General features: G+C 61.2%; 2 protein-coding genes across 4 annotated transcripts; both read right to left on the bottom strand.

Moving 5' to 3' along the window:
• Positions 1 to 8734: 8734 nt before the first annotated feature.
• Positions 8735 to 13802, bottom strand: LOC144615056 (cytochrome P450 11B1, mitochondrial-like). 2 transcript variants are annotated; one of them, XM_081792257.1, is made up of 9 exons: positions 13564 to 13802; positions 13020 to 13175; positions 11782 to 11981; positions 11449 to 11652; positions 11061 to 11215; positions 9877 to 10043; positions 9370 to 9448; positions 9075 to 9272; positions 8735 to 8848 (listed from the first exon to the last, which is right to left on the bottom strand). In XM_081792257.1, exons 1-9 carry the CDS (start codon positions 13800 to 13802, stop codon positions 8735 to 8737), a joined length of 1512 nt encoding a protein of 503 aa, XP_081648383.1. The 2 variants fall into 2 exon arrangements, with proteins under 2 accessions (XP_081648383.1, XP_081648384.1); XM_081792258.1 differs by lacking the exon at positions 9075 to 9272.
• A 6264-nt stretch (positions 13803 to 20066) lies between these two features.
• Positions 20067 to 26848, bottom strand: LOC144615127 (lymphocyte antigen 6K-like). Of its 2 annotated transcripts, none has more exons than XM_078441919.2 (4): positions 26722 to 26848; positions 22415 to 22510; positions 21584 to 21688; positions 20067 to 20423 (listed from the first exon to the last, which is right to left on the bottom strand). In XM_078441919.2, exons 2-4 carry the CDS (start codon positions 22488 to 22490, stop codon positions 20164 to 20166), a joined length of 441 nt encoding a protein of 146 aa, XP_078298045.1. In that variant the 5' UTR covers positions 22491 to 22510; positions 26722 to 26848; the 3' UTR covers positions 20067 to 20163. The 2 variants fall into 2 exon arrangements, with proteins under 2 accessions (XP_078298045.1, XP_081648161.1); XM_081792035.1 differs by having other exon boundaries at positions 26772 to 26848.
• Positions 26849 to 26884: the final 36 nt, after the last annotated feature.

Genomic DNA, 26884 nt, shown 5'->3' with positions numbered 1-26884 from the left:
CCAGTCTCCGTCCATCCGGCTCCTCCACTTCCTTCCTCCTGGCCTGGCCTGGCTCCCCCTAAGAAGGGATCAATATTCCCCTCCCTGCACCTCCCTGACCCACCCAGAGCCCCCCTCACGGAAGTGCGGGGCGCCTGGGGTGCCTCTACCCAACCCCCCCCCGCCCCCGGCTCTGACCAGACCTCTCTCCACTGGGTGCTGACGGGACGTGACGTGAGGCGGGGATTTGGGGGCCCGCCAGTTCTCTGCCAGCTACAGTGGCCTCTATTTCTTTATTTTCTTCACAGTTGTGTCCAAGGCTGTGGGGGTTCCCCCAAGGGCACTCTTTCCTGTGTGGGATATGCTGGGGGGCCGTGCTGGGGGCCGGGAGCCCCTCAGGAGCAGTGACTACTGCCCCAGCCCCACTGGACCAAACACTCTGTGACAGCGAGACCGGGTCCTTGTTCCCTTGTGTCCTGCCCCTCGTGCCTGCTCCGCCCTGGTCATCAGAACGTGCGTCAGCTGCCTTTCCACCCCATGAGACAATCCGCAAGCCCCACACTGTCCTCACTTTTCCGCACTCAGCCGGTGGCCTTGCTTCTCATTTCACTGAGGACACCGAGGCCGTCCTCAGAGAAGGCCACACACCGTGCCCACGGCTCGTCCCTCCGGTCGCCCCAGTAGGCCCCTGTCCCTCTCATCTGCTCAAGGACACGGCTCCAGCACTTGCCGGCGCTCTCTGGAACGCATTGGCCCCCCTCGGTGTAGCGATGCACTGGGATGACACCCTTCTTCTCCTGAACTTCAGTGCCCTGTCCAGCTGTCCTCCCCACCGTCTCTCTACTTTCTTTTATAGAAAAATGCCACAGGATCGTCTCTAGGTACTGTTTCTACACCTCCTCCTCTGGAACCTGATCTAGATTTGCACCCTGCCCTCCCCCCCCCCCCCATACCGCTTTGCTCACGGTCGCCTGGGCCGCCACGATGCAGACCCAGGGTTCAGTTTCAGTCCCCAACGTACTTCCCCAACCACCAGCACTCGGTGCCACCTGCCTTCCCGAAGACCCTTCCCCTCGGCTGCTCTCCCGCCTCGGTTTGCAGACTCACGATTTGTAACGGAATTTCTGGGTGGCCTCTCTGCCTTGTGGCTTCATGTGTCTCCTCAAAGAAGTATCTCAGTCTCCCGCTTCCCTGTTAAGGAAAAAAAAAAAACACAATAAAAACCTGGAAATAAGATGAAAAGATGGTGACCTCGTGAGAGGCTTGTTCAACTCCGCTGAGCGGTGCACCTGTCCTCGCCTGACCCCCGGCCCCCACCCCACCCTCAGAGCTCACAGCACTGTGGACACACCCCATGGCTTGTCACCTCTGAGCTGCCCCTCTCGCTAGAACGTAAACTCCATGGAGAAAAGGTCTGCTTTGGAATCTGTTCTGTATCCCAAACACTCGTACAAAACGCACAAACATACTCGGTGAGTAGTGGGAGCTCAGTGAACACGGGCTCAATGCCTCAATGAGCTGCTGGTCGTGCAAATGCAGCTCCTAAAACACAGTCATTCACGATGTCCTTTGGAGAACGGTGTGCCCGTGTGTGTGGGTGAGACCGGCAGAGGGAGAGAGGCAGGGACAGAGATATCCAGAAATGCGGTGTCTCTTGTGTGCGGGGACGTGTCACTAAAGCGTCTCAGTGGAAAAGTTGACTTTGAGCTGTCGAGGCTGCCCCAGGCTGCATTAGAGATTTCATGGGTCCAGGGCCATGGATTCTTGTCTCATAAAGAAAAAGTCACAATTCTATGACTGCCCCGGTACAGAGGCAACACCCCTCCAGGTTGGATTCTGACATTATTATATGTATTATCACATATACATTATTATTATGACTCTTTCTTTGTCGTTTAACAAAATTAAATGAAAACATTTCCCTGGACCCCAAAGGTATCTCAGAGCATGGGCCCCCTGCCTCCTTTGCCTGACGGAGAGGTCGCCCCGGGGGTGCTGGACCCCATAAGCAGGAGAAGAGCAGGACAGTCAGAGGTCCCGGTGTGGAGAACAGGGAGGAGGGGTCGGAGTGGGCCTTGTGGGTGGCAGCAAGGTGGGGGTGTTGGCGGGGGAACACGAAGAAGGCCGGGTTGGGGACCCTAGTCCTTCTCCATCCACAGGAGTCACCTATGGGGCGTTCTCACAGTGGAGCTCCCCTGAGAGGGCGGGGTTCGCGTACCCAGATGGCACGCCGCTCCCTGCCCCGGTCAGACCTCAGCCCCTGCGAGTGGCCTCCCGGGCCTGATCTGGGACAGAGGAGGAGTGCTTCCTCCGGTGGCCGGGGACCGGATCCCAGGTTCCCTCCGTTACTGCCTGTGTCGGCTCTGAGCCCCAGCTGCCTCTCCGAAACCGGGCACCATAGTGGTGCTTGTGGAGAGGACTGGCTGAGTCGGGACCTGCCACAGGCTCAGAGCCCTTCTTGGCGCGATGGGCACTGTCTCTGCATCTCTGATGCATCGCTAAGAAGCTAACATCCGGCCATGGAAGCATCGTGTGGGTGCCTGGTGTTGGGGGGATGGGGAGGGACATGTCTTGGGACTTTCGGTTTCTTTGCTGCACTGGATCCTAACCTCAACTAGACAGAGTGGTGTTCAGCAGGGGTGGGGTCCCCAGTGGAACTCCTGTAGCCATGCCTGGCCACTGGCCGCAGTGGGAACATGTCCAGACATGGGTCACTTCCTGGAGGACTGTCAGGACATCCGGCCCTCCTCCCAGACTGAGACCAGGGCCTGGTGTGGACCGTTCTAGAACCCCAGGGCTTCCTGTGATTGGGCTCAGTGCTCCCCAGACGGACTACTGATCCGTGAGTGCCACCCCCTCTTGCCCCAGGAATCAGCCTTGCACCTCCTGGGGTCCCCGGTGGTGACGAGGGCACGTCGCCCCAGCAGACACCAGGCCAGTGGCTCCCCACATCTGGGTCTTCCTCCCGGCGGCATCTGCCACAAGGGATTGTGCACACGCTCCCAGGGACTTGAATCATCCGAGGTATGCGGGGCCCCTCCCTCCAGGCGGCCATCGCCCCTCCCAGATCTCACCTGGAAGGAAGGACAACGGTTCCAGGTGGCTGTTCTGTAGCAGGTGTTTCCTGCCTTATCTTCTCTCTGGGAGAAACAGATAAGAATCTTATTGAGATGCGGGAAAGCAAAGTCTCCTCCAGGGGCTGCTGGAAGAGGACTGTGAAGTTTGCAGTAGACCCCGGACCTTTGGAAGCCCCATCTGGGTGGGAAGTCGCAGGTGCACCGGGAGGACCCCTCGGACAGAGGCCCTGACGGTGCTGGGGGTCGGTAGAGCAGCCAGCACCTGGCCTGGTGATCGTGGGGACTGAGCCATGCGTGTGCGCACACTGTCCCTGGGTGGGTGGGTACAAGTTGGTGTCAGTCTCTGGGGGGGGGGGGGGCGTGTTAGTGCAGTTTGCTGGGGGCGAGGGCTGCTCAGAGGTTCCTCGCATGACCCACATGTGGGGGAAGGTGGAAAGGGCTGGAGGGAATGCAGACTCCACTGAACCCCAGAGTCGGTCCCAGTCGGACCCAGGGGTGTACCTGGGGTCTGCTTCCCCAGGGCGGCTCTTCCTCATGGTCCCTGACCTCCCCGCCCCCACTGGCGGGAACGCTTCCCTCTGCCTGGCTTTGTGGGCAAGCCCAGGAGGAGCCCGGGCAGCCACAGGGACGAGCGTTCCAGTCCTCAGGGTCTCACGGGCTCGTCTTGTGTCCTCAGGCGAAGATCTTCATATTTCGGGCCTCCATTAGCTGATGGATAAGGTGGATTAATTAATGCCTGATTCTCCACTGTAGCCTTGTTTACGGGCCGGCTATAAAGTGCGGAGCAGGTAACTCGCCAGTGCTGTATCCTTATACCCGCTGCCCTTACTTACGCCTTCAGTATTGTTCTGCCGATTAAGGAAACATCCGGAGCACCAGAAGGGGTGAAACCGCCTGTCCAGGCTCACAGGGCTGTAGCTAAAACTGCTCAGACTTCCTGGGCCCCCAGCAGGGTTGCCCGCAGCTTGTCAGCAGGGACCGCATCCGTCACTGTCCGGGAGCCCTTGATGGGGCAGATGAAAGGCTTAACATCAACACAGTGTCCTTGGCATATACTGAAGGTCAACACCAGCTGATTATTATTTTATTTTAAGACTGGCTGATTTTGATTACTGATGAAGACACATCAGAGCCGGGACCTGATGGCATCGGGACCTTCCAAGGGTTTCGAAGTTCAGTGCGGTGGGGGCGTGGCTCATAGGCTCTCAACCGTCAGTGACTGATTAGTGTAGCCACAGAATTTCAGTGGCTGCCGTGGTCATGCTCACATTTTATACTCACGCATTAGTTCGCTTTCCTTTTTTCTTTTTCTTTTTTGTTATTTTTATTTTTTTTATTAAAAAATTTTTTTTAAATGTTTTATTTATTTTTGAGACCGGGAGAGACAGAGCATGAACAGGGGAGGGTCAGAGAGAGGGAGACACAGAATGTGAAACAGGCTCCGGGCTCTGAGCTGTCAGCACAGAGCCCGACGCGGGGCTCGAACTCACGGACCGTGAGATCATGACCTGAGCCGAAGTCGGCAGCTTAACCGACTGAGCCACCCAGGTGCCCCTCTTTTTCTTTCTTTAAAGTAAGCTCTAGGCCCAATGTAGGGCTTGAACTCAACCCTGAGATCAAGAATTGTGTGCTACACTGACTGAGCCAACCAGGTGTCCCCGCCCCCACTTTCCCTTTTTTTTTCTTTAAAAAGAATTTTTTAAATGATTTTTTTTGAGAGAGAGAGAGAAAGAGACAGAGAAAGAGACAGAGTGTGAACAGGGGAGGGGCAGAGAGAGAGGGAGACAGAATCCAGAGCTGTCGGCACAGAGCCCGACACAGGACTCGAACCCAGGAACCGTGAGATCATGATTGGAGCGGAAGTGGGATGCTTAACTGACTGAGCCACCCAGGTGCCCCCTCCTTTTTTTTTTTTTTTAAAGCCAATTCTCACTAGTTCCTTCCGTGAGGCTCTGGGTCTGTCACCCCTGCTTCCCTCGGCAGGTGTTGGTGAATGTGCATTTAACTGTGTTTAGGCTCCTATGTTATTACTTGTTTTCCGCGTGCATTTTGAACATACTGTTCTCTTGTTTTCTGACATCTAACTGTGTCGTCACGACAAATTCAGCGGACATTTGTCTATGATTTCTAGAGGCTTTTAGACTTTTCACTATTAATGTTCTGCTTACAACAGAATACACGTTTGTGTAGGGTTGAACAGGAGTGTGAGCATGGGTGAGTGTAACTGCAGGAATGTGGGCACCCAGGGACACGCCAGTGTAACTGTCCCTTGTTAGTTAACACACGGTAAGCATCATCGTACAAGAACACTTAGATATTTACCTCTGGCTTTGGTTGACTGTCGGCTAGTCAACAACTAGACATTCAATCGCCAAAATGGACATGCCAAAAATGAGCAAACCTTTTATTGGAAAACAATTTTGTGGTGTGTATTTCTGAATGCCAATATCATTAAAATAAATACACTGACACCTATTTCTACACTTTGGTCTCAGGTGCACTGAGGCCAAGAATGTATCTTTCACACATCTGCACAGCACAGCGCCTGCTGTGCAGAAGCTCCCAGTAAATATGCCGACAGACGGGATGAAAATGTGCACTTGGCCGTTTGGCACGTTGGCAAGCATTCCCGTTGTTGCCAACAGCCAGGAACCGCAGGACCTCTCTTGCAAAGTAGGCAGTTATTTCTGCAGGAAAGTGAAAAAACATTTGCAAAGAAAGTGAGACTTCAGGTCAGCAGCGGTGAGGCGGTGCCACACGCACGGTCAGCCTGGTCCTCCCCCGGGGCAGCCACGAGAGCGTCCGACGCCAACCCTCCACTTCTGTGCCCCAGCGAGGGTGTGCAAACTCTGGCGAAATCATGAGGCTGATGCTCTGAAAGTCTCTCCCCTCCCAGCAACTATAAATAATCACAAACTCGTACAAGAAAACTTGCGTGTCTGGGCTGGCCAAAAAAAAAGAGAGGGCCCCCTCTAATTCCCTAAATGAGAAGAATCACAGACTAGGGAGCAGCCCGCACAGCAGCCCCGGGGACGGGCTTGGGTCCGGTTCTGTGAGGGAAAGGATGCGAGGCAGAGGCCCAGGCAGGATCAGAAGATGGGACCAGAAGCCCACGGGAAGGCAGGACTGCGGAGGACGGACGACGTGGTGCAGAAACTCTGTCCAGCAGCATCGGGAGAAGAGAAGGAAGCTGAGCTCCACGAGGCTGGGGCTGAGGAGGACTACGTTCCCGCCTGAGAACGCGGATCCTTCTCGCACCAGTGGAGCCTTCGGGGGCCCTCCCAGGCTGAGTAATTCACACAAACGTGGCCCTGGGCAAGGGACCGTGCTCGGGTAACAGGAAGAGGCCACCTAAAGGCTCAGGTGGAGCACAGCCTGGGCCCAGGCCCCACCTGCCGGGAGACCAGATGTCCCGGGACTGGACGTCAGGTTTTTGTTATTTTATTTCATTTGAATTTTACTTTATTTTTGAGGATTTTGCTAACGTTTATTTTTGAGAGAGAGAAAGAGAGAGAGGGAGGGAGGCAGACAGAGAGGGAGACAGAGAATCCAAAGCAGGCTGCATGCTGTCAGTGCAAAGCCCCGTGTGGGGCTCGAACCCACAAACCATGAGATCATGACCTGGGCTGAAGTCGGATGTACAACCGACTGAGCCACCCAGCCGCCCTTGGAAGTCACGGATTTTAAAGGCAAGGCTATTTGTGTATGGAAAGAATGACAAGGCATAAGATGATGATTCTTAAGCACAGTGTCTCCAGGTAAGAGGAAGGATTTTTAGAAAGACCCGACGGACACCCACAGCCAAACCTCAGGAGATGGCACGCAGGTTACACGAAAAGGGACCCCCACGAAGCACTCATACAGCACGGCTGGAGGAGCACAGAGAAGCAGGAAACGACCCGGAGACGCTTTCACTGCAGGATGTTTGCAAGACGTGTGACGCCACTCTCGATCCAAGGTCCTTCGAGGCGGAGGAGGCACCAAGGCCTCGAGAGGAGGGCCCGGCGGCGGGGGTTCCGCTGGCATCTCTGCCAGGGACGAGCTGCGAGGCCGTGCGGCTGCACGAATTCTCTGAGCCTCAGCTTTGCCGCGGGCGACGCGGGGACAGTCCCGGTGCTCACCTGCCAGGGCTGCCATGAAGATCAGGAGAGCCTGGGCCCCGCTGCACAGAGGGACTCACACACACTGCCTCCAGGGGAGCAGTTTGGATTCCGGGCCTGCCCACCAGCAGCCAGCAGGTGTCCCCACAGGGCAGGGCCTCAGGGAAGGAGACTTGGCAGTGGCAGGAGCCACAATCCCCCTGCTGAGCGCCTATTGAAGCAGCTGCCCTTTCCCAAGGCCGACCTGCCTCCCTGGGGCCTGTGAAAGGGGAATGGCTGCATAGAGTGCCCACGGGAAGACCTCACAGCTCGGCGGGAGAAGGGCTGGGCCGGCGCGGCAAGCCCAAGCTCCAGCTTGTGCCCGTGTGCCCCCAGGGTCCCCAGGGCCCTCTCTTCCTGCCTCCACGTGCCCTTCAGCTGCGCCTGGCTGGGGCACGGAGAAGACCTCCTCCCGGCAGCAGCCCTCCTGCACCGGGCCCAGCAAGGAGGGCGCACGCTCTTTCCTCCTCCAGGGAGTCCGCACAGGGAACACACGCCCGCGGGCCACTCGGCGGGCGCCCGGGGCTGGCCCAGGCACATGTGCGGCCCCTCCGTCATTGCTTTGCTGTGAGCTGAGTGCCCAGTTCTCCCCCGGTGAGGTGGGGGTGGGGAAGGAGGGGGAGCAGAGCCACCCCACCACTCACCCTTGCCTCCCGGCCCTTTCCACGCCAGGGGTGTCACCTGGCCGCAGGCAGCCTGGGACAGGCTGCTCGCTCCTGCCATCTAGGAGATCCCAGCCACCTCACAGCTGTCCAAAACCCCTTCCTCCCATGAGGTCAGGGGTGGCCCTTGTCCTGAGGGCCACTGTGGGAGGCCAGCCGGGCACGGCACACAGACGGCTTCGTTAAAGGGAGCGTGTGGCTGTGCCTGGCTGAGGTGGCTTCTCTGTGGTCACCCTGCAGCCCGCCAGGGGAGATCACCATCCTCCCTGCTTTCAGAGGAGTCTCATGGGCCCAGATGTCCACCTCAGCTGCTCGGTGGCTATTGTAAGAAACAATACTCCTGACCTGCTTACCCAGGCCCTCGGCTGGGTGCTTCAGTCACAGTCCCAGAGCACTGGCAGGGCCGGGAGGAGCCCAAGTGGACTGAGCAGAGCAGGTAGGGGGACGACTCCTGGCCCAGCTTCAAGGTCTAGGCTGGCAAGACCAATGCAGACAAAGAGTCTGGCCTTTGGAGTGGCGGTGAGCAGGACAGGGGCGCCAACCTGTCTGTTCTGCGAGGGGGCGGGTTGAGTACAGAGGGGATATGAGATTGGACAGGCAGGTGGGGGTGGGGGCGGATCTGAAGCCCCTGGAGCTAGTGTTGGGGGCTACGGAGGCCAAGGCCCTCCGATGGTGCTCCTCGCTGGAGAAGGCGCTGGTGGCACTGGGCTCACAGGCAGGACCTGCGGCCAGATTCATCCCCCTGCCCCTCGGTGCGAGGCGCCGGCTGGACAGTGCTGTGGCTCCAGAAGCAGGGTCCGTGGGAGAAAACAAGGGTGGCCGGGGGCAGGCGGAAGGGGGCTGGCAGCACTGCTGGCCCGACGGCGCGGTGACGTGACTAGTTGATGGCCCGGAAGGTGAGGAGGGGGCTGGTGGAGGGCACGAACACGAACTGGTAGGTCATCTTTAAGTCCTCCTGCCTGAGCGTCTCCACCAGGAAGCTTTTCAGCACCTAGGACAGAGGCACGGGTTCCACCTGGCCAAATGGTCAACCCCGATGTCCTGGTCCACCTTCCCTCGCCTTTCTGGACCCTACCTTTCGGGTCAGGCGCAGCGGAGGAGGAGAGGCCGGTGGTCCCCAAGCAGACCACCTGGCACCCCCAGGCCCCGCCCACCCGCAGGCCACGCCCTGCCCGGTCGCATCCCGTCCCGCCCCCGGGCCACCCAGGCCCCCTCACGTGGTGCAGCAACAGCAGCATCTCTGTCTCTGCCAGGCGCCGCCCCAGGCACTGGCGCAGACCAAAGCCGAAGGCTAGGTGTGGGTATCTGGTGCCAGAGCCCCTGTTGTCCAGCCAGCGCTGGGGATGGTAGCACTCGGGCCTCTCGAACACAGAGGGGTTTCGACCCAGGGAGTAGAGTTGCACCTTGACCAATGTCTGCGGAGAGGTGGGGAGGGGCGGGGTCGGAGGCCCCAGGAGTGAGAAGGTCATGCGGGCTTGGCGTCTGCTGGAGGGGCTGTGGGGCCTCACTCACCCCTGCCGGGATGTGGTAGTTCTGCAGCACCACGTCCGAGGCCACCTTTCGGTCCACAGACATCCCCACGGGGTACAGCCTGCGGAGGAGGGCACCCGACAGGGTCCTCAGCTGTCCCTGGGACCCTCGCTTCCCTTCGGCCACCTTCCTATGCCAGGATGCGCCGGCCTGGGGGAGCTGCCAGCCCCCCTCCCGGGTCGCCTCCGGCACCGGGAAGCCTAGATCACGAGGAGCTGCTTCCTTGCACCTCCTGAGTCAGACAAAGTTCTCTGAGCCTGAGCAGCCCCCGGACACGGCGGACACGGCCGAGGATGGTGCCCGGGGCATTGAAGTGGGATCCCAGGGGGAGAAGAGCTCTTAACCCTTTCGGGAGAACAGGACGAGGTACAGGGTTGCATCTTGGGTGAAGCCGCTTCTCAGCCCCAGGACCTGGCTGCAGGCTCCCAGCACTGCTGTCCAGACAGTGGGGCCAGGACAGAGGCAGCAGCCAGGGCCTGCCACACCCACCTCAAGGTCTCCTTGAGGGCCGCCCGCAGCAGGGGCAACTCCGAGGTTGCGCTCTGGGGATCCTGCGAGATCCTGGCCTCGGCCCCCAGGCTCTCCTGGCGTAGGGCCCGCTGCACTTCAGGGTTTCGAGCCAGCTCAAAGAGAGTCATCAACAGGGGGTAGGCCGTCTGCAGGAGCCACGGGTGCAGGGCTCAGACCTCGGCCCAGGCCACGCACCTCAGCTCCCGGGGCCTCTCCACCCCGGAAGACGGTCCTCCCTTGGGGGTGGGTCGCCTCAGATCCGCGGTGACGTGGACGCCCGGAGGAGGACTCATCCCAGGGATCTGGGACCTCAGGATCTAAAACCTAACACCTGACTCCCTCAGGGAAGGTGTGCCCAGGCTCAGTAAAGAATCAGGCCTTCTCCAGCCCCTTCGAGCCCTGGTTCTCACCCTCCTCTGGGGTCCTTCCTCTCAGGGCTGTGTATGGGGGGGTGTTCTACTGCCCCAAACTGTTGGCACCCAGTAGGATTGTCGCCCGGACACCCGCAGGCAGGTCAGCCCAGACCTTGTGGTCGGAACATGGACGGCACGCCCCGGCCCCTGAGTCGGCTGCCAATTTGGAGAGTTTCTCCACCGCAGGCCTGTGCCTCTTCTCGGAGCCCCGGGTGCCCGGCCCAGAGCAGGACATCACAGATGCTGGTGCGTGAACCTGGGGTGGAGGGCCAGGAGGCTCTGGCTGCACTCCACACCCTGCGGCCTGCCCCCACCCCCAGGCTGCATGCCATCTGTTCTCTCTTGCACAAGCTGGAGCCCTGTGCGCCCCTTGCTGTCATCCGCCCGTCACCTCCAGAGCATCTCTGACCTGGGGCCAAATGGACTCTGTGCCTGGGAAGGGTTCCTGGCGCAGGCAGCCCTCCAGCTGCATCGCGGCCCTTCCCCTCTTCCCAGGACCCAGGCGACTGAATGGTGTCTGTGCTGCTCATGTCTCTGGGCTCGTCCACCCTGCACTGGGCCTAGAGTGTGGCATCCCACTCGGGGAACTGCAGACCCCTTCCCTTGAGGGTCGGTTCCCGGGCCCCCCACCCTAGGTCAGAGCCTTCTGTCAGCTCAGAACAGGAGCCTGCAGGAGACACGGGCACGGGGGCACGCAGCCTGGGGTCAGGAGGCTCCATGGCCTAGGGCAGGGCTGCTTGCTGTCCTGACCGTGTCCACGCTCCCGGTGGTGAGCTCGATGGAGTTGGCCCGGATGGCTTCGAGGCTCAGGTCCGCGTGCATCAGCAGCTCCCCCACGATGCCGCTGTAGTGCTCCGGGCGGCTGAGGGCCAGCTCCTGGTAGATTTTCTGGATGGCATTGTTGGCTGTGGGGCACGGAGAGACAGGGGCCGGGGCACTTCTCCTCACGCCCCTGCCCGTCAGCCCGCCTGCCCCGTGCCAACTGCTCAGGACCGGCCCGGCCCGGACTCACCGCCAAGCCTCTCGGGGCCACAAAGGCCCCCGAGGTGACCTCAGCCCTCCCCCAGCCTGTGGTGACAGGAAACCGGGGACCCTGGTGTCCCTGGCATTCAACGCTTGCCCGGTCTCTGGCCCTCACCATACTGGAAGATGTAGTCCCAGGACTCAAAGTGCTCCTTCCACAGCTGGGTGCTTGTCCAGCGTGATAGGACCCTGGGCATGAACATGAGCTGCGCGGTAGACTTTAACATGGCCTTCAAAGCCCGGAGAAAGTTCAGGCTGGCAGGACTTGGGCTGTGGCCAAGGAGGCCCAGCCGCTCTCCGAAAAGGGCTAGATTGCTGGCTGTGGACAGGGAACGGTTGCTGAGCCCAGGGTGGCCGACAGCGTCACGGGGGCCTCAGCCCCGTCCCCGGCCGGTCCCGGCTTCCCCGAGCCCTGACCCCCCTTCCCTCCCACCCTGACCCCGCGGACCTTCTATGGTGTAGTAGAGGATGCTGGGCTGGATGTCCACGGTCAGACTCCCCCGGGCATTCTGCAGCACTCGCGACTTCAGGGCCTTCGAGAAATCCCTTGCCACCCAGTCCACCATGGGCAGGTACTTCTGGACGGCCTGAGGCGACAGCACGTCTGGGTTCAGCTTCAGTCGGTTCATGCGCCATTCGGGCCCGTTTCTGTAGAGCAGAGAGAGGCGCTTCAGGGGAGCCCGAGTCAGCAGCCTGGGGCCAGCCCTGGACCCATCTTCCTCGTCTCCAAGGGGAAGGGGCGAGGCAGGGAGCGGCCCGCTGGTCCCAGGGGGCAGGCCGCCTGCCTGGGGGCGTGAGCGCCAGCCCTTTCCCTCAGGGAGGCCTTGTGTGCTGGGCCCAGGGTGCCCCCGTGGAAGGTGGGGCTGAGCCCAGAACTTCTGCCTGGCAGCGCCGCCTGGGTTCGTGGAGTTTGTTCACGCACACCGGCGGGCCCCTTGGCTGGCACGTCAGCAGCTGTCCGGGCTGGGCTCTCCCTGTCCCTGAAGGCAGGGGAGAGGTGGGCCAGCCAGCTCCAGAGTGAGGGGCCCCCGCAACCTTCTCCTTCCAACCCTCCCTGCTCTGAGAATGATGCTTCTGGGCCGGTCCCATGTCCCCTGTCCACCCAAGAGGATACACACACACACACACACACACACACACACACGCATGCGCGCACACACACACACGCACACACACACACACGTGCTCACACACACACCCACCTACAGCTTAGCTCCTGGGCAAAGGTGCCTTCTTCCCCCGTCCCCCTTCTCCCCAAGCCCCCCTCCCCAGCCCCGGCCTCTCTCCTCCTCAGCCACCTGGGCTCTAGTCAATGCCAGTGGGTCCTCAGGCCCCAGCACATGCTGACACGTTCCCGAGCCCCTAGCCCCGACTCTCCTCCCCGCTGCCCTGGGCTTCCCGCCCTGACCTGTAGGAAGGGAGAAGCCCACCCCGCACGGGGAGTCCGCGGAGGCCTGTGCAGCCTGGGGGCTCCCTGATGGCAGCGATCATCCGTCCTCCTCTCTGAGGCCGTGGCCCCGCTGCCCCTCCTCAGCCCCAGGACACATATGATCCCCAAGGGGTGGGCACCCAGCGGGAGCCGGCGGCCGCTCTCCCGTCCCAAACTGGACGGGCCTTGGGCAGGCCCGCTTGCCATCAGCCCTGCCCCGCCCCTCCCCGCCCCTGCCCGCCCAGACTCCCTCTCACAGCAAGAACACGCCACATTTGTGCCCTCGATGCTGTCGGTAGGCCAGCCAGGGGTCCAGGGGCGGCCGCCACGGTTGATGGCCGTCCACTTGCTGTAGCCTCTGCACATCCTCGGGCAGCATCAGGAGCACCATGCGTGTCCCTCCCACGTCATACCTGTGGGACGAAGCTCAGAGCCCTGCTGGGGGACCCGTGCCTTCCCCCAGGCCTCACTGTGCAGGACCAAGGCGGCCCGTCTCCCACGGGCCTGTCCCTTCTCCCGGACTGGGCCTCTCCCGGAGCGGGCAGTCCCTCCCGCGGTCTGACCCAAGCCTCTCCTGCTCTGCTGTCCGCGCTCTGCCCTCTCAGCCGCGGCCAGGGAGTGCTCCCTCCTCCCCAAGAGCCGCAGTCTCCAGGTGCCGGGCCCAGACCCCCCGCTGCTCGGCACCCACCCCGCCTCCCCGGGGACGCAGAGCACAGGCGGCAGTGCGCCTGGCCCGGACTCCCCAGCCGCTAGGGAGAGCCGCACAGGTGCTGTGGCTGAGGTGGGCGGGGAGGCCTTTACCTGAAAATGGGCCCCAGCTCCTGGAAGAGCTGGTGCACCTCCAGGTGAAGGTTCTCCAGGCGCCGCTCCTTCCAGATCTGCAGCAACCTCGTCCACTTGTTGCCGGGACAGCGCGGTATGGCTTCGAAGGGCAGCACCGCCTTGGGGGCCGGAGCGGCTCCGGCGCCCGGTGCGCGTGCCCTGCCCGGGGACGGCCAGGGCCCTGCCAGCCACACTCGTGCCTTTGCCCCGAACGCCATCCTGCTGCTCCCTCCGCCCCCCGTCAGCGCAATTCTTTTATCTTGCTGGAGGCCTGGGCCTGCGGCCTGATCGCGTCATGGGAGAAGTTGTCCCTGGACCAGGCCAGGAAGCCCGGAGCGGGGGTCAGGGCTGGAGGCCTCCAGAAGAGACCGATGGGCACCTTGTGCCACGATTGCGCAAGGCCTGCTGGCTGCTGGATGTGGAGAGCAGGGCAGGGTCTGGATCGGGGGCCGAGTGGGGCTGGCGGGGTGGTGAGCACTTCCCTCCTCCCCGGTGGGGGAAGGCAGCAAGATGGGTGGGGCCCCTTATCTGATGGAGAGACGCAGGGGCCTGCGCTGTTCTCCTCTCCTTTCTACAAGGACCAGAGCAGGAAGCAGTGGGCAGCCATGAGTCCCACAAACCTACGTGCCTTCTGTCCGCTCTTCCCAGATCACAGGCTGGGTGCAGGGAACGCCCACGTGAGCCGACAAGGGTGCCCGCCCGTGAGGGCTTTCAGGGCACTTAGGGGACTCCAGCGACCCAACTGTGGGTGGCACCCATGTGGCCGGCACCCCGTCTGGCTGGCTCTGCTGCCTCAGCTCTGGCGCAGCGAATGCCCAGGACACGAGCAAGCCACTCCTCAGGCGGGGAAATGAGGCACCGCTTGCCCGGCCCCCGTGTGGCCCCCCGCAGGGGCGGCGCTCAGTGCCCAGGCCCTCCTTTCTCACCCGGAAGCCTGCGCTCAGGGGTGCGGACCCAGAGCTCAGGCCAGTGGCGGGAGGATGCAGTCCACAATGGGGGCTGTGGGCGTGGGCTCCCACCCTCTGGAGGGTGGATCCCGGGTTTGGGGTCCCAGGGCACCTCACCCACGTCAGGCGGGGTTCCCCCGAGGTGGCTCTGGCCATCATCGTTCCCGTTTCCAGATGAGGGGACACAAGCCCTGGGTTCCTGCCACCCCCAGGGCCCCCACTGTGTCACAGGGGCCCCGCGGCCCTGGCTCCTGCTGGGCCCCCAGCCCTGACCGTGATTTGGGGAGGGGGCGATGGGGTAGCCGCAGCTGGGGCTCTGGAGGCAGCATGGAGGCTGCGTGCGGGTGTCGGTGGGAAGGGCCAAGATCTGAGTGTCTTCAACGTTACTTCAGTGGGATCCTGTCCCTGCTCCAGTCATTGCCCCGGGGAGTCTTCGGCGGGGCGAGGAGTCACGACTGCCCTGGCCCCTTCAGCAAGCTGCCACGTGCGCGTGCCTCAGCCCCGAACGGTGGACAAGCCTTGCTTAGGCAGAGACGCAGGCTGAAGCCACAGGGGCCCAGGCCAAGCCGGCCCCGCCTGCTGCCGACCCTCCACCCCCAGCGGCGGCCCAGGCGGCGGAAGTCGTGGGCGCCCTCTGGAGGCCCGCGGGCCAACTGCAGCCGCGCCTCGGGCCCCGCCCCCAGCGGGGACTGTCCCCGCCCCCCGTCGTCTGCCCACCGCGGGTCCAGGCGGCCCCTCTTCTGGAAGCGCCGCGCTTAAGGGGCCCTGGGATCCAGCGGCTTCCACGCACGTATTTCCACTGCACTACGCTGCCAACAAGAGTGTGGGCGATAGGAAAAGCCGGCGGAAGTGGGGACCACCGGCCAAGGCCCAGTCGGGGAGCACGGTCTCTGAGGCGGTGCGTTCCCACCGCTGAATTTGCAGGGTTGGAAACGAGTGCGTGCGCCCGTCCTTCCGCGCTGTAGTGAGCAGGAGCCGCCACGGGACGTGGCGCAGGAGAAGCGCGCCATCGTGTCCGGGCACACAGCGGGCTTCCCAACGCGAGTGGGGAGCGCTGTCCCAGGGCCCACGTGGGAAGGACGCGCGACCGTGGAGGGTCAGGTGACAGGACGGCACTGAGGGACAAGAGACACGTCTCAGAAGCTCACAACAGCACGACACACTTCGCCTGGTTTGCAGCACGGCTGAAGTGCAGACAATGCAATGCACCAAATAACGGCCGTTTACCACCAGGCCCCAAGGCCTGGGAGAGACAGGGACTGAGTGATGGGGCCTGGTGTTGGGGGACAGGAAGGCGGGTTCCCTGGGGATGTGCAGCTAGACGTGCGTTGCTACTTGTTTGTGTTCTAGGGCTTTCCTTCCCTGTCGTCCCTCCCCATGTCTCATATCATCCCAGAAAAAGGAAGCTTTGTGAGCAGAAATAGCCCGGTCTCCCCGCCCCTGCCCCTCGAGGCCTTGGGAAGCCCCGTGGTTCTGCCTGCCAGTTCCGCCCAGGCCCCCATTCCCTCCATTTCCGGCGGTTTGCTGCCTTCTGTATCGGACTGTTCCTTTCTGTTTCCAGATATTCCAGTCTCTGTATTTCCCATCTCCTTTTATCTGTGAGTTTCATTAATCTGCTCAGCTTTGTGAACATTAGTGAAGGGAAACTCACTAAAGTGGACTCCAGAAGCCAGAGGGGGATACGGATGGGGAGCCCCCTCCAAGTCAGCCTCTAGCCTCCGGAGGGAGTCATCACCTCCGCACCCAGCAGAGAAAGGTGGCCACTGTCTCTGAGAAATCCACTACCCCTGCAACTCAGCTGCTAGAGACCTCATCACCCTGCACCCCTGCTGGTCTCCAGTGGACTTTCCTTCAGAACAGCCCCCCCAAATCCCTCCTTGTTTGCTATGAAAGAAGGCTCCTCCCCTTTGTGGGATCGCCTCCAGTTCTGCTGCAGCTTAGCTGTCCTGAGTGGCCATCCTCTGAATACACCCATTTTGCTGGTAAAGTTAACTGCTTGGCGGTTAATGGCTGAAATTCCGGTGTCTTACTCTTCATCTATGTGTAATATGGTGTTTCTTTATCCATCACGTTTCTACACTCAACTGTCAGATTTCTCACTCCTAGGAGTTCTCTTCGGATTTTTTTTTTCTTTCCGTGAAATCCCCCTAATATTTCTAAAAAATATTAAAGTTTATTTTGAGAGAGAGAGAGAGAGAGCGCGCGCACGTACAAGGGGGTAGGGGAAGATAGAGGGAGAGACAGAATCCCAAGCAGGCTCCACGCCATCAGTGCAGAGCCGGATGTGGGGCTTGAACTCAGGGAGCGTGAGATCATGACCTGAGCTGAAACCAAGAGTCAGACGCTTAAGCAACCAAGCCACCCAGGTGTCCCTTTTGTGTATTGTAAATTTTAATATTTTAGCAGGAATTTATGAGGTAATAACTGGAAAGGTTCTATGAATTCTGAGTTTTAAGTGTTTATTTTAGGTAAATTAAATTATTGAAAAACTTTTACTAAATATTCAAATTTCCTTCTATTTCAGAATTTTAAAAACATCATAATAAGTGAATGGTGATGATCTATGGCTATTACCGTTCATTCTCGAAATATAGCGATAGACATCTTTGCGTAAGATTGAACCATTCTTACATTTCTGGGGAAAACTGTACTTGCGCGGAACCTATCGCTACTTCATTCACTTGGGTTTAGCAGCTAATGGTATTTTTGGTTCACCATTTGTTGGCCTCCAACTTTCTTGGACCATTTTTGTCTCGTGGTCCTATCCATCCCGTAAAGGGAATGAGCTGGTAGGCGCTATCTAAGTGCTTGGGACAGAATGACATTTGAGACAGACGGACATGCTTGTTCGAAGAGCAGAGGCCTCAGAGGGCCTGTGGGTTCAGGGATGTGCCAGCAGCTCCGTGGGCATCAGGGGAGGCGGCCCCGGCCGTGTCCGCAGCGCAAGATCTGGACTCCACACTCCCCAGCTCCTCCCGTGAGCCTCTGTGTGACCCGTGGCGTCCGGCCACCGGAGGACGGGGACTGGCAGCTTGTGGCGCTTCAGAGACTCGTTCCCCTCGGAAGAGCACTGCCTAGACTCCACGGGGACCGTCGACGTCGCCTTCGTGTGTGTTTGCAGGGCCTACGCACAGGCGCTGGATTTTCCACGCAGGCGCATCTGGGCGTGTATACATTTGCCAGCGGGACAGCGGGGGCATTGACGCACCGGCCCCCAGGCGCAGGCGCACTCAGCGGGGGGACCTGCGGGCCCAGGGGCTCTCCGCAGAGCGCGCCTCCCTGTGACCACACAGTCTGGGCCGCGGACCTCTGCACGCCCTTCACGTGAACAAGAAACGACACCCGTCCCCCTCGTTGCAGCCACCGTGCTTGGGGGCTCCGTGTCGCCTACACCACACGCGTTCTGGGTCCCGGCGGCCCCCCGCAGCAGAGCCATTTGGTGACCACCCGTCCCCTCCCCGTGAGGTGAGCCCTCACCTCTTGCCCGTGCCCGTGGCCCCCTTCCCCTCGTGCTCCGCCTCCGATCACGGCCAATACACGGCTCTGCGCCTGCACGCGGTCGCCACCGCCTGGCCCTGGGCCGGTCACTTTGCTCCGCCCTCCTCATTTAGCCGGCGGGTGTCCACGGGGCATTACTCAGCCGCTCTCCCGAGACCACCCGCACTTCGCTCGGCCCGAGGCCTGGGGGATTAGCTCCCACCCACGTGTCACCCGGCCACCCGCGCGCAGCCCTCCCTCCTCTAGGGGGAGGGCTCCCGGGGAAACCCACCAGCAGGCGCTTCCGGGTCTCAGCCACCACCCCGTCTGTTGCCGCCTCTTCAGGCCTCCCATCCGGGGCTCCAACGCCCTCGTGTTTACCTTCTGACCCTGGCACCTGTGTTGACCCTCGATCTCTTTTTCTGAGCAACCTGTGCATCGCCTCCCTTCCGCACTTTCCCAGACGACAATCTACCACACTGGGGACAATATACCTCAACTCACCGTCCCCCCTCCTCCTCCCTCCTCCCCTGTCCCCTCCTCTTCCTCTCCACTCCTCCCCCTCTCCCTCCTCCCCATCCTCTCCCCCTTCCTCCTCCCCCTCCCCCTCCTCCTCCCCCCCTCCTCCCTCTCCTCCCCCTCCTCCAAGAGCTTCATGCTTCGCCCACCAGCACCATCAGGTCAGTGAAAGCTGTCCCCATCGGCTCACCAAACCCCTGCCAGTTGTAGGGCTGTAGGGCTGTAGGGCTTCTCTAGACACCCACTTCTGGGCTCCCTGCTGTCTTACACAGCGTGTTCCTGGCCTGTCTTTGAAGACACTCCACCATCAGGTGGCCGGGCCAAGTCCTGCGTGGGGGTGACGTCCCGCCTCTCTTGCTCTTTGTGGGGAGGCGCCCACTTTTGCCTGGCCTTATAGAACAGGGGCCCCCCAGCTCCAGTCCCAGGCTGTGAGTTCGGGCAGCTGGGGGACGCCGTTCCTGGGGACGAGCGTGAGCGGCAGGACGCGAGCACACAGCCTGTGCCGGGGAAAGGGACCTGCACACGGTGGGAGGTGACAGACGCTGTTTGAAATCCTCTCCACTCCTGGAGTTGCGGGTCAACCCTCGGGGGGCCGCCTTCTGCACCGGCCTCCAGGATGCATTTAGGCCTCTGCCGTGGAGGGTTCAGACGTGACAGAGACGGGCCTCGTCCGTGCCTCAGGGATGGCCCAGAAACCATCCATGCCCTGCCCCATGCTGCCTCCTTCTGGGGCCACAGAGACTCTTTCTGGAAGGTTCCCAGGGTGCCACGCCCCTGGGCCAGCCGTGTCCCTGGGTCAGCCCTGTTAGAGCAGGTGGGGAGGGGGCGAGGAGAGGAAGGTGAAGGAGGGAGGTGCTCAGTGCAGCCCCCACAGGGAGTCAACCCGGGGGCAGGAGAAGAAAGCCCTTGTCTTCTGCAGACGGGGAGTGTGACCCTCACGCCTCTTTGGCGGCTGCAGCTCAGCTGAGAAATGAAAAGCGGACCCTGCTGCCCAATCCCTGGCCCGAGGCTCACGTGTTGGTCGAAGGCACGTGGGCGAACCTGTGAGGCCAGGCACCTGTGCCAGTCGCTGGGCGAAGTCCGAGTTCATCCACAGGATCCCTGATGTGGGAGGAGCTGAGCCAGAGCAGCCATGGTGCCGCCCCCGTCAGAGGAGGGCCGTCCCTGGGACCACGTCCCCGCACCCCGTGCCCTGCCCAGGAGCCCTTCCCTGCTGGCGTCTCCCGCCCACTGCATCCTGTCTTCCCACCGACCCCGATCCTGCAAAGGCCGGGAGCCTCCGAGCGCTTCCCTTGACGGGTGACACTCGGGCCCCCCGGCAGTGCTGAAACCCTCCGAGACGGACAGAAGGAGAGAGCGTCGGCCACGAACAGTTACAAGGCTTGCGTTCAGAGACGAACACTAGTACTCGAGATTCCCCACCCCCCCCCCCCCACCCGCCCCCAGGGCCGGACTTGCTCCAAAGGGAGCTGCGGGCTGGGCCGACTGGATTTGGTGCCCCCCACCTGTTCTCCGGCCCCTCGAGAGGCAGACCACGCGTTAACCAGCGGAAATCAGGTTTAATGCTGAGGTTGCCAGCACCTGCGGCGAGCCCGGGTCATCGGTGCCGCGCTCCCAAGGCACCGCCCGAGGCCCCTCACACAGAGGACAGAGTCAGGAAGGCGGCCAGCCAGGCCCCGCTGCTCCTCAAGCGGCTCGCTCGTCCGCCTTCTCTGAATTCCGGCTCGCGGATATTCGGCTCCTGCGTATTGCACAAGAACTCCGAACAGCAGTGCGCGTACAGGAAGGGCATGGGCTCGACGAGGACAAAGGACTTGAGTCCCGGAGCAAACGGAGCACTTAGTGGACAATACCTGGAGCACTGCTTCGAAACATAGAAGAAACGCGGATAGATTCCTGACAGGAAGTGAAGAAGAGAAAGGCACCACGTGAGCTGAGAGCAGCGACACCAAAGCGGTTGGGGCCTGTGCCCGTCCCATCCCGACCTTCCGGTGCCCCTGCTCAGAGGCCACGGTTGAAGAGGCCCCTCGTCTATGGGGCGGTCGGGAGCCACCGCCCAGGACGGGGTCCGGCCTCTGTGTTCACGGCTGCTTCCGGGGCGGGGGTGGCTTGCGTGCGGTGTGACCACGAGATGCGCCCCGCCCCGCCCCTCCCCGGCTGGCCTGTCCACGTGCACGGGGAGCCCGGGTCTGGGGCTCTCCGTCCGGGGACGTACAGGCTCCCAGGCCTCACCGCTCACCACCAGGTCGCTCTGGACTTTGTAACCACGCGACAGGCAGGGGAGCGAGGGGCTCTTGCCCATCCTGGCCACTGCCCGGGGCTCGGCGCCGGCCTCTCCTTGGGCCGGCGCTGTCACCGCGAGCCTGCTGTACACGGCCCGGCTCCGCCCCCGGCCGCGGGGCCACGCTGCTGGCTTCGCCTCATCTGTGGTTCACGGTGACAATCGCTTTTCCCTACGCGGTGATGACGTTCACGCGGGGCTGGCGCGAGTCCCAAGCACCCCCTCGGCACCCCGCGTGTTTCCGGGAACGCGGACCCGCCGGAAGGGGCTGACCCTCTGCCTCCGAGCGCTGGGCGCTGCTGGGCCTCCGCACTCCCCTTCGGGGGCTTCATGCGGCCTGGAGCTCCCGGGTGACATACGGGAGACAGAGAGGTGGTCTCCACCCGTCCTAAAGCACACAACGCTCCTTCCAGAACATAGCGTAAGCCCCGCCCCTCATCACGTACCCCTCTTGTAACAGCACTTCCCGGTGGGCGGTTGAAATGAAGGCTTTCGTCGTTCATTTAAAATGAATACACACAACCCCTACGCTTTTCTTCCCGCACCCCAATATTCCATCGCGTCCAGTCCTGGCGCCCCGCCCCCCGTCGGCACTGCTCTCACGCAAGCTGGCCTGTCACCTGCCTGTGTTCTGACGTCTCAGGACTTTCCTCCGTTTCTCTTGAACGAACGTGATTACATTAGTTACTCTCTGTTGACAAAACCTAGACAGACCCCAAGTGCTGAAAGGATTTACCGACTTTCCTGTGAACCCGGGATGGACGGAGATACTCACTCACGGCGACGGAAGTACAAAAGTGAAAATCCCTAGGACAGTTTGATGGATTTGTGCAACCGAAACTATTCTCTATCTCGCAGACGTGACACTTCAGAGTTGAAGCTGAAAGGGGAAGAAAACCAGAGTGAAATACTACCGCTCTCCAGGCCGATCAGGTGAGCACCGCCCCTTCCCCCATCTCTCCCTCCTCCAGGGAGCACAAAACCACCGGTCCCAGTCCTTGTATTCTCCCCTGGGCTACCCTCACCCTACCTCTCAACACACGCACCCACACACACATACACACACGCACACACGGCCCCTCAAGTTCAATGGCTCAAGAGATTTGCAATCCGCCTTCCAAGGCCCTTCCCACTCACCTTCCCCACTCCTCCCTCCCCCGCCCCAGGCCCTGCATCCCCTCCCCTGGGTGTGGCCCGCTGCCTGGTCCGAATTAGGGCAGGACTCGGGTCACCCTTCTGCGGCTGCTCCAGTTCTCTGACACAGCCCTGGATGGTCCTGTGAGGGCCGGGCCACGCGAGGCGCCCAGCCTGATGTCTCCCAGGAAGGCAGGGACACTGAGGGGACAGCGCGGTGCTGGGGAATAAGCCAGGATCCCGGCCACTCCTGCCGGCCCTCGGCAGGGGCGCCCCAAATCAAGAGGCTCCCCCATCGGGTGTCCAAATCCACAGGCTGCCCTCCTGACGCTCTCTCGCTCCCTGACCCCTGTGCCTGTCTCCGCCCTGGGGCCCCCGCGGGGTCCAGACACGGGTGGCCACCCCGTGTCTGCAGAGGCATTCTGGCCCGCTTCCTTCTCCCAGCCCAGGGGGTCGAGGGGCCCAGACTTACCTTGTTTTCCAGACACGGTGACGTTTGTCTCCACCCGCGGCAGGTCCGTGACCAGGAGCAAAGCAAAGAGAATCATCGTTTCCGTGGTGCCTGGCCCTGGACACGGGGAGTGAGGCCACGCGGTCAGCTCTGTGGCTCCAGGGTCAGACCTGGCCGCCTGGGAGGCCACCCCGTGGGCCCAGGGAAGGCAGGGCGCTCCCTTGAAGAGTGTGGACGGCTACTGGCCATTCCCTAGTCCTGTGACCCAGTTTAGGCCCAAGCATACACGCCCACCAGATCCCAGTTCTGGCACCGTCACCCTTTGCTCCCACCCCAGCCCCCCAGGACGGTCTCCTGAACCCACCCTGCGCGGGCCCCACCCCACCCTTGACAGCAAAACATGCCAGGGGTGGCCCTCTAGGCCTTCCCAGCAGACGAGAAGTAAGTGCAGCCATGGACGCTCACTCAGGGACTGGTGTGTTTGGCTTAAACGCCCTCCGAGACGCTCTCTGCACGACGATTATTAGGTATGTCGATCATTATACACGCAGCTGGTCGTGTCTTTAAGTGACGCGTACACGCTTCTTTTTAAGGTTTCTCTCGGTAGCCCCATGTTGTATGTTTGTTTGAGTTTTACCTTAATACTTACATCTCTCTCTTTTCTTTAACGTTTATTTATCTTTGATGGAGAGAGAGCGAGACAGGGCACGAGCGGGGAAGAGCAGAGAGAGGGGGAGACGCAGATTCCAAAGCAGGCTCCAGACTCCGGGCTGTCAGCACAGAGTCTGACGTGGGGCCCGAACTCACAGACCTGAGATCACGACCCGAGCCGAAGTCGGATGCTTAACCCGCTGAGCCACCCAGGCGCCCCTATACTTACATCTCTTGAAACAACTCTCTTTCTCCAAGTTTTGTCGTGTAATATTTGCTCCCCGGGGTGTCACTTTTCAACGGCACCCCACCCTTCCCACCATCACCCTGGGTCACAACGGACCGCTTCCGAAGCAGTGAGCCCGCGCTCCTGTCCTTCCCTTCGTGGCCCGGTTTCAGTTGCATCATTTCTGCCCCATCAGATCAGACAGAGGAAAGCAGAAGTAGTCGGTCCTACAGATAAAGAACCATCATTCCCCGAAGCAAACACCGGCCACACCGAAAATCAACAACACGTCTTGCGCCCGTCAGAGAACTGAGGTCACAGAACTGGCGCTCCCAAGTCTGGCGAGCCGGGTATGCCCCGTGAGGCAACCCTAAATAGACTCACCCGGAGCAGAAGCTGCGGGAACCGCGGGCCGGTGGGAGCACTTCACTGTGATTTTGACAGAGGGCTGGAGGCTGAGTGCCGGAGCAGGAAGAGCCGTCCCCGGGCTGGGGGCGGGGGGGGGGGGGGTCTCCCGAGCGCACAAGAGTCTCCATCCAGCCCCCAGCACTTCGTCTCCGAGCCCTTTCTTTCTTTGAGTGGGTGACAGCCGACAGTGCCTCACAACACGCCCTCCCTCCAAGGAGCAACGCGTGAGGAAGATTCGAGGCTAAAGCGGGAGACGAAAACAAGGACACTCAAGAGTGTACGACCTAAGGCGACGACAGCTACAGCAAACTGTGCACAGAGTCCAGGCCCCGGGGCCGTAACGTGAGTGCTCGCTCTCAGGGCCTGCTTCCCACGCTTCCTCTCAACCCACGATACACGACCAACCGGCAGCCGGACACACAAGGCATGCCCGGAGCCAAGACAAACCGTCCGCAGAGGAAAAGCCAGCACGAGGATGTGACACAGGTGACGGATGCGTCACCATCGTCAGAGAGGGGATGTGAAATGACTAGGACCAGGACACTAAGAGCGCCGGTGGAGAAGGCAGACCACACGTGAGAACAGATATGCAACGGGAGCTTAGGAAGGAAAACTCTGAGAGTCACATGGGAATGCTACGAAGCAAAACCACGTTTTTTTTAAAAAAAAATTTTCTTTTGTTTATTTATTTTTGAGACAGAGAGAGACAGAGCATGAACGGGGGAGGGTCAGAGAGAGGGAGACACAGAATCCAAAACAGGCTCCAGGCTCTGAGCTGTCAGCCCCACACATAGAGCCCAACGTGGGGCTCGAACTCAAAAACCACGTCTTTTTTGATGAAAATGAGGAATGTGTCGGGTGGGTCACCACTGCTCTCGACACAGCCGCAGAGAGACTCCGCGAACTTGAAGACGGGTCGGTAGAAATCTCCTTGCCTGAAACGCCAAGACAAACACAACAAGAAAACGGAACAGGATGTCCAAGAACCGTGGGACGAGCTTCTTTTCGGTAACGCCCAGCTCCCCGAAAGACCAAAAGGAGGAGGAGGGATGGCACGGAAGCATCCCTGAAACCATACTGGCTAAGGGCTTTCCAGCGGTCCTGACAGACATCGCTGTGGAGACTCGGGCAGCTTAGAGAACAGGACGGGCACGACCCCCGAAACAAACAAATACACACACACAAAACCACCTCTACCGAGGCGTGTTCGAAGCACGGAAAATCACAGAGAAAGCTTTCCGGAACCCGGAGGAAGAAACAACGCACGTGATGTGCCAAGAAACAAGAAGAGGGCTTTCCGTGCACTTCACATCGAACCACCCAAGCGAAAGAGCGTAAAAACCATTTCAGGTGTCGGAAGACGACGTCTGCCAACCTCGAACCCGGTGGCTGGAGGAGCTCCCCTTCGAAGCACAGCAGACTGTAGTTTTGTAACGCCCATGACACCCGCCACACAGTGTGGTCTCTGTCGACTTCATCTCTCTTCCGGCGTTGAGTCCACGATAAAATACAGCAATACGTTTGGAGTGGAGATCCCATCACGTTTCAAACATCGCAGTAAATAAAAACTCAAACACATGCTAAAAAAAAAAAAACAAACCAAAAAACTGCGAGGAAGCTCTCTTGACACATTTATCTGCGATTTCTGTGCGTCCACACCTTTTCCGCCACATGCACTGAGCACAGAGGCTCGGTGCACATCAGCAGAGTGCAAGGCAGCTCCCGGAGGGTCAGCATCCAGCAGCCCCCTGCACAGGCCCCCCCCCCCCCCACCTGCACCTCCCCTCCGGGCTCCTCTCCCCACCCGCTCCTCCCCTGCACCTCCCCTCCTGACTCCTCTACCCACCTAAGCCTCCTCTGCACCTCCCCTCCTGGCGCCTCTCCCTACCCACACCTCCCCTGCCTCTCCCCTCCAGGCTCCTCTCCCCACGGGCACCTCCCTGCCCAGCAGGTCCCAGGCTCCCCCACCTGGCACTGCCAGCATCAGTCAGGACTTTCCACGCACCACTCAGGCCTCCTCTTGCAGGAAGTCATCTGGGGCTGCCTCCACCCGGAGCTCAGCGGAGTTCCCCTGGTCGAACCCCCTCCACCCCCCCATCCCCCCACCCCCGCAGGACAATGCTTGTCCTGATGTACTCGCTGACCCCGACCTCAAGAGCAGCTTGGGAAAAGTGCTGGGACATTATCCACGCAGACGTTTCCTGCTCCTACAGGTGATGGGCAAACGTGCCCCTCCGCCACCCCCCCACCCCCGGCGGCCCTGAACGCAGACCCTGGCCCTCTCCTCCAGGATGGCCCCCCAGCAACCTGGCAGGGCCCGCTCCAGCCGGAGGGTCTGGCGGGGAGGCGGGGAGATTTCCGTCCCTGGAACTGGCGGGACCCAGCCAGAGACCTTTCCAGAGCACAGCGGCACCAGCAGGGAGGCCCGGAAGGACAGGCAGGAAAAGGTCGCCTTGCGGAGTAAGAAGTCTCTTCCAACCGGGACCCCGCCCCCGTCGGTCCCCGCGGAAAAGACACGCGAGGGACAGCCACGCGAGGGACGAGTGACAAAACCAAGCCCGACGGGACCGGCCCCAGCGCCGGGAAGGAAGCGCACGCTCTGCACGCGGAGGTCAGAGAAGGTTCCAGGAGGCTGAGGGTCGCAGTCAAGGAGCCGCTTTTCCTTCTCGAAACTAAACACACGACATCAAACTGGGCCCCGCACAAAGGGCCTGGAAGAAGAAAGCGCAGAAACTGCGGGGAGAAGAGGTCCAGGCGGTGCGGGCCGGGCGGGGCGGGGACTCCAGGGGCCCAGGGACCCCCGGGCAGCGGCAGTGGCAGTGGCAGTGGCAGCGCCGGTTGTGCCCGTGGGACTGAGGGGCGCCGGCAGGACCCCGCCCCCCGCGCCCCCCGCCGTTGCAAGCACCCCCCACGCCAGCCCTGGGCCACGCCCCGCACCTCCTGGACCCTATATCGACGCCCCTCCCCTCACCCTTCACCCTGCTGAGACTAGCCAGGCCTTCTGGAACCTTCCAGCCCCTCCCCCCCCCCCCACGCGTCCAACCTTCTGCCAATTAACTTCCACGCTGCCCGCCTGTGAGGTGAGCCCCGAACCTTCTGGAACCTCTGGCGCCGCCGGACTCTCTCAGAGTGGGGCCTTCAGGGCTCGTGGAACCTTGTGGAACCCGAGTGTGCGCGTGCGCATGCGTGGGCGCGGGGCCTGCCGG

This window comes from Panthera onca, chromosome F2 (assembly GCF_046562875.1).
Source record: "Panthera onca isolate mPanOnc1 chromosome F2, mPanOnc1 haplotype 2, whole genome shotgun sequence".
In the NCBI taxonomy this organism is placed as follows: domain Eukaryota; kingdom Metazoa; phylum Chordata; class Mammalia; order Carnivora; family Felidae; genus Panthera; species Panthera onca.
Note: the sequence above shows the minus strand (reverse complement) of the source record. Positions and strands in the feature narration are given on the sequence as shown.

Bases quoted from the DNA above. Each gene is read 5' to 3' on its own strand.
- LOC144615127 (XM_078441919.2), bottom strand. From the start codon at position 22,490: ATGATTCTCTTTGCTTTGCTCCTGGTCACGGACCTGCCGCGGGTGGAG. The intron at 21,689-22,414 runs GTAAGTCTGGGC...TTCCCCTTTCAG, and splicing joins CACCGTGTCTGGAAAACAAG to CTTCAACTCTGAAGTGTCAC. The intron at 20,424-21,583 runs GTGAGTATCTCC...ACTTCCTGTCAG, and splicing joins TTGTACTTCCGTCGCCGTGA to GAATCTATCCGCGTTTCTTC.
- LOC144615056 (XM_081792257.1), bottom strand. From the start codon at position 13,802: ATGGCGTTCGGGGCAAAGGCACGAGTGTGGCTGGCAGGGCCCTGGCCG. The intron at 13,176-13,563 runs GTAAAGGCCTCC...TTCGTCCCACAG, and splicing joins GAGCTGGGGCCCATTTTCAG to GTATGACGTGGGAGGGACAC. The intron at 10,044-11,060 runs GTCAGGACAGCA...TGGCTCCTGCAG, and splicing joins CCACCGGGAGCGTGGACACG to ACGGCCTACCCCCTGTTGAT.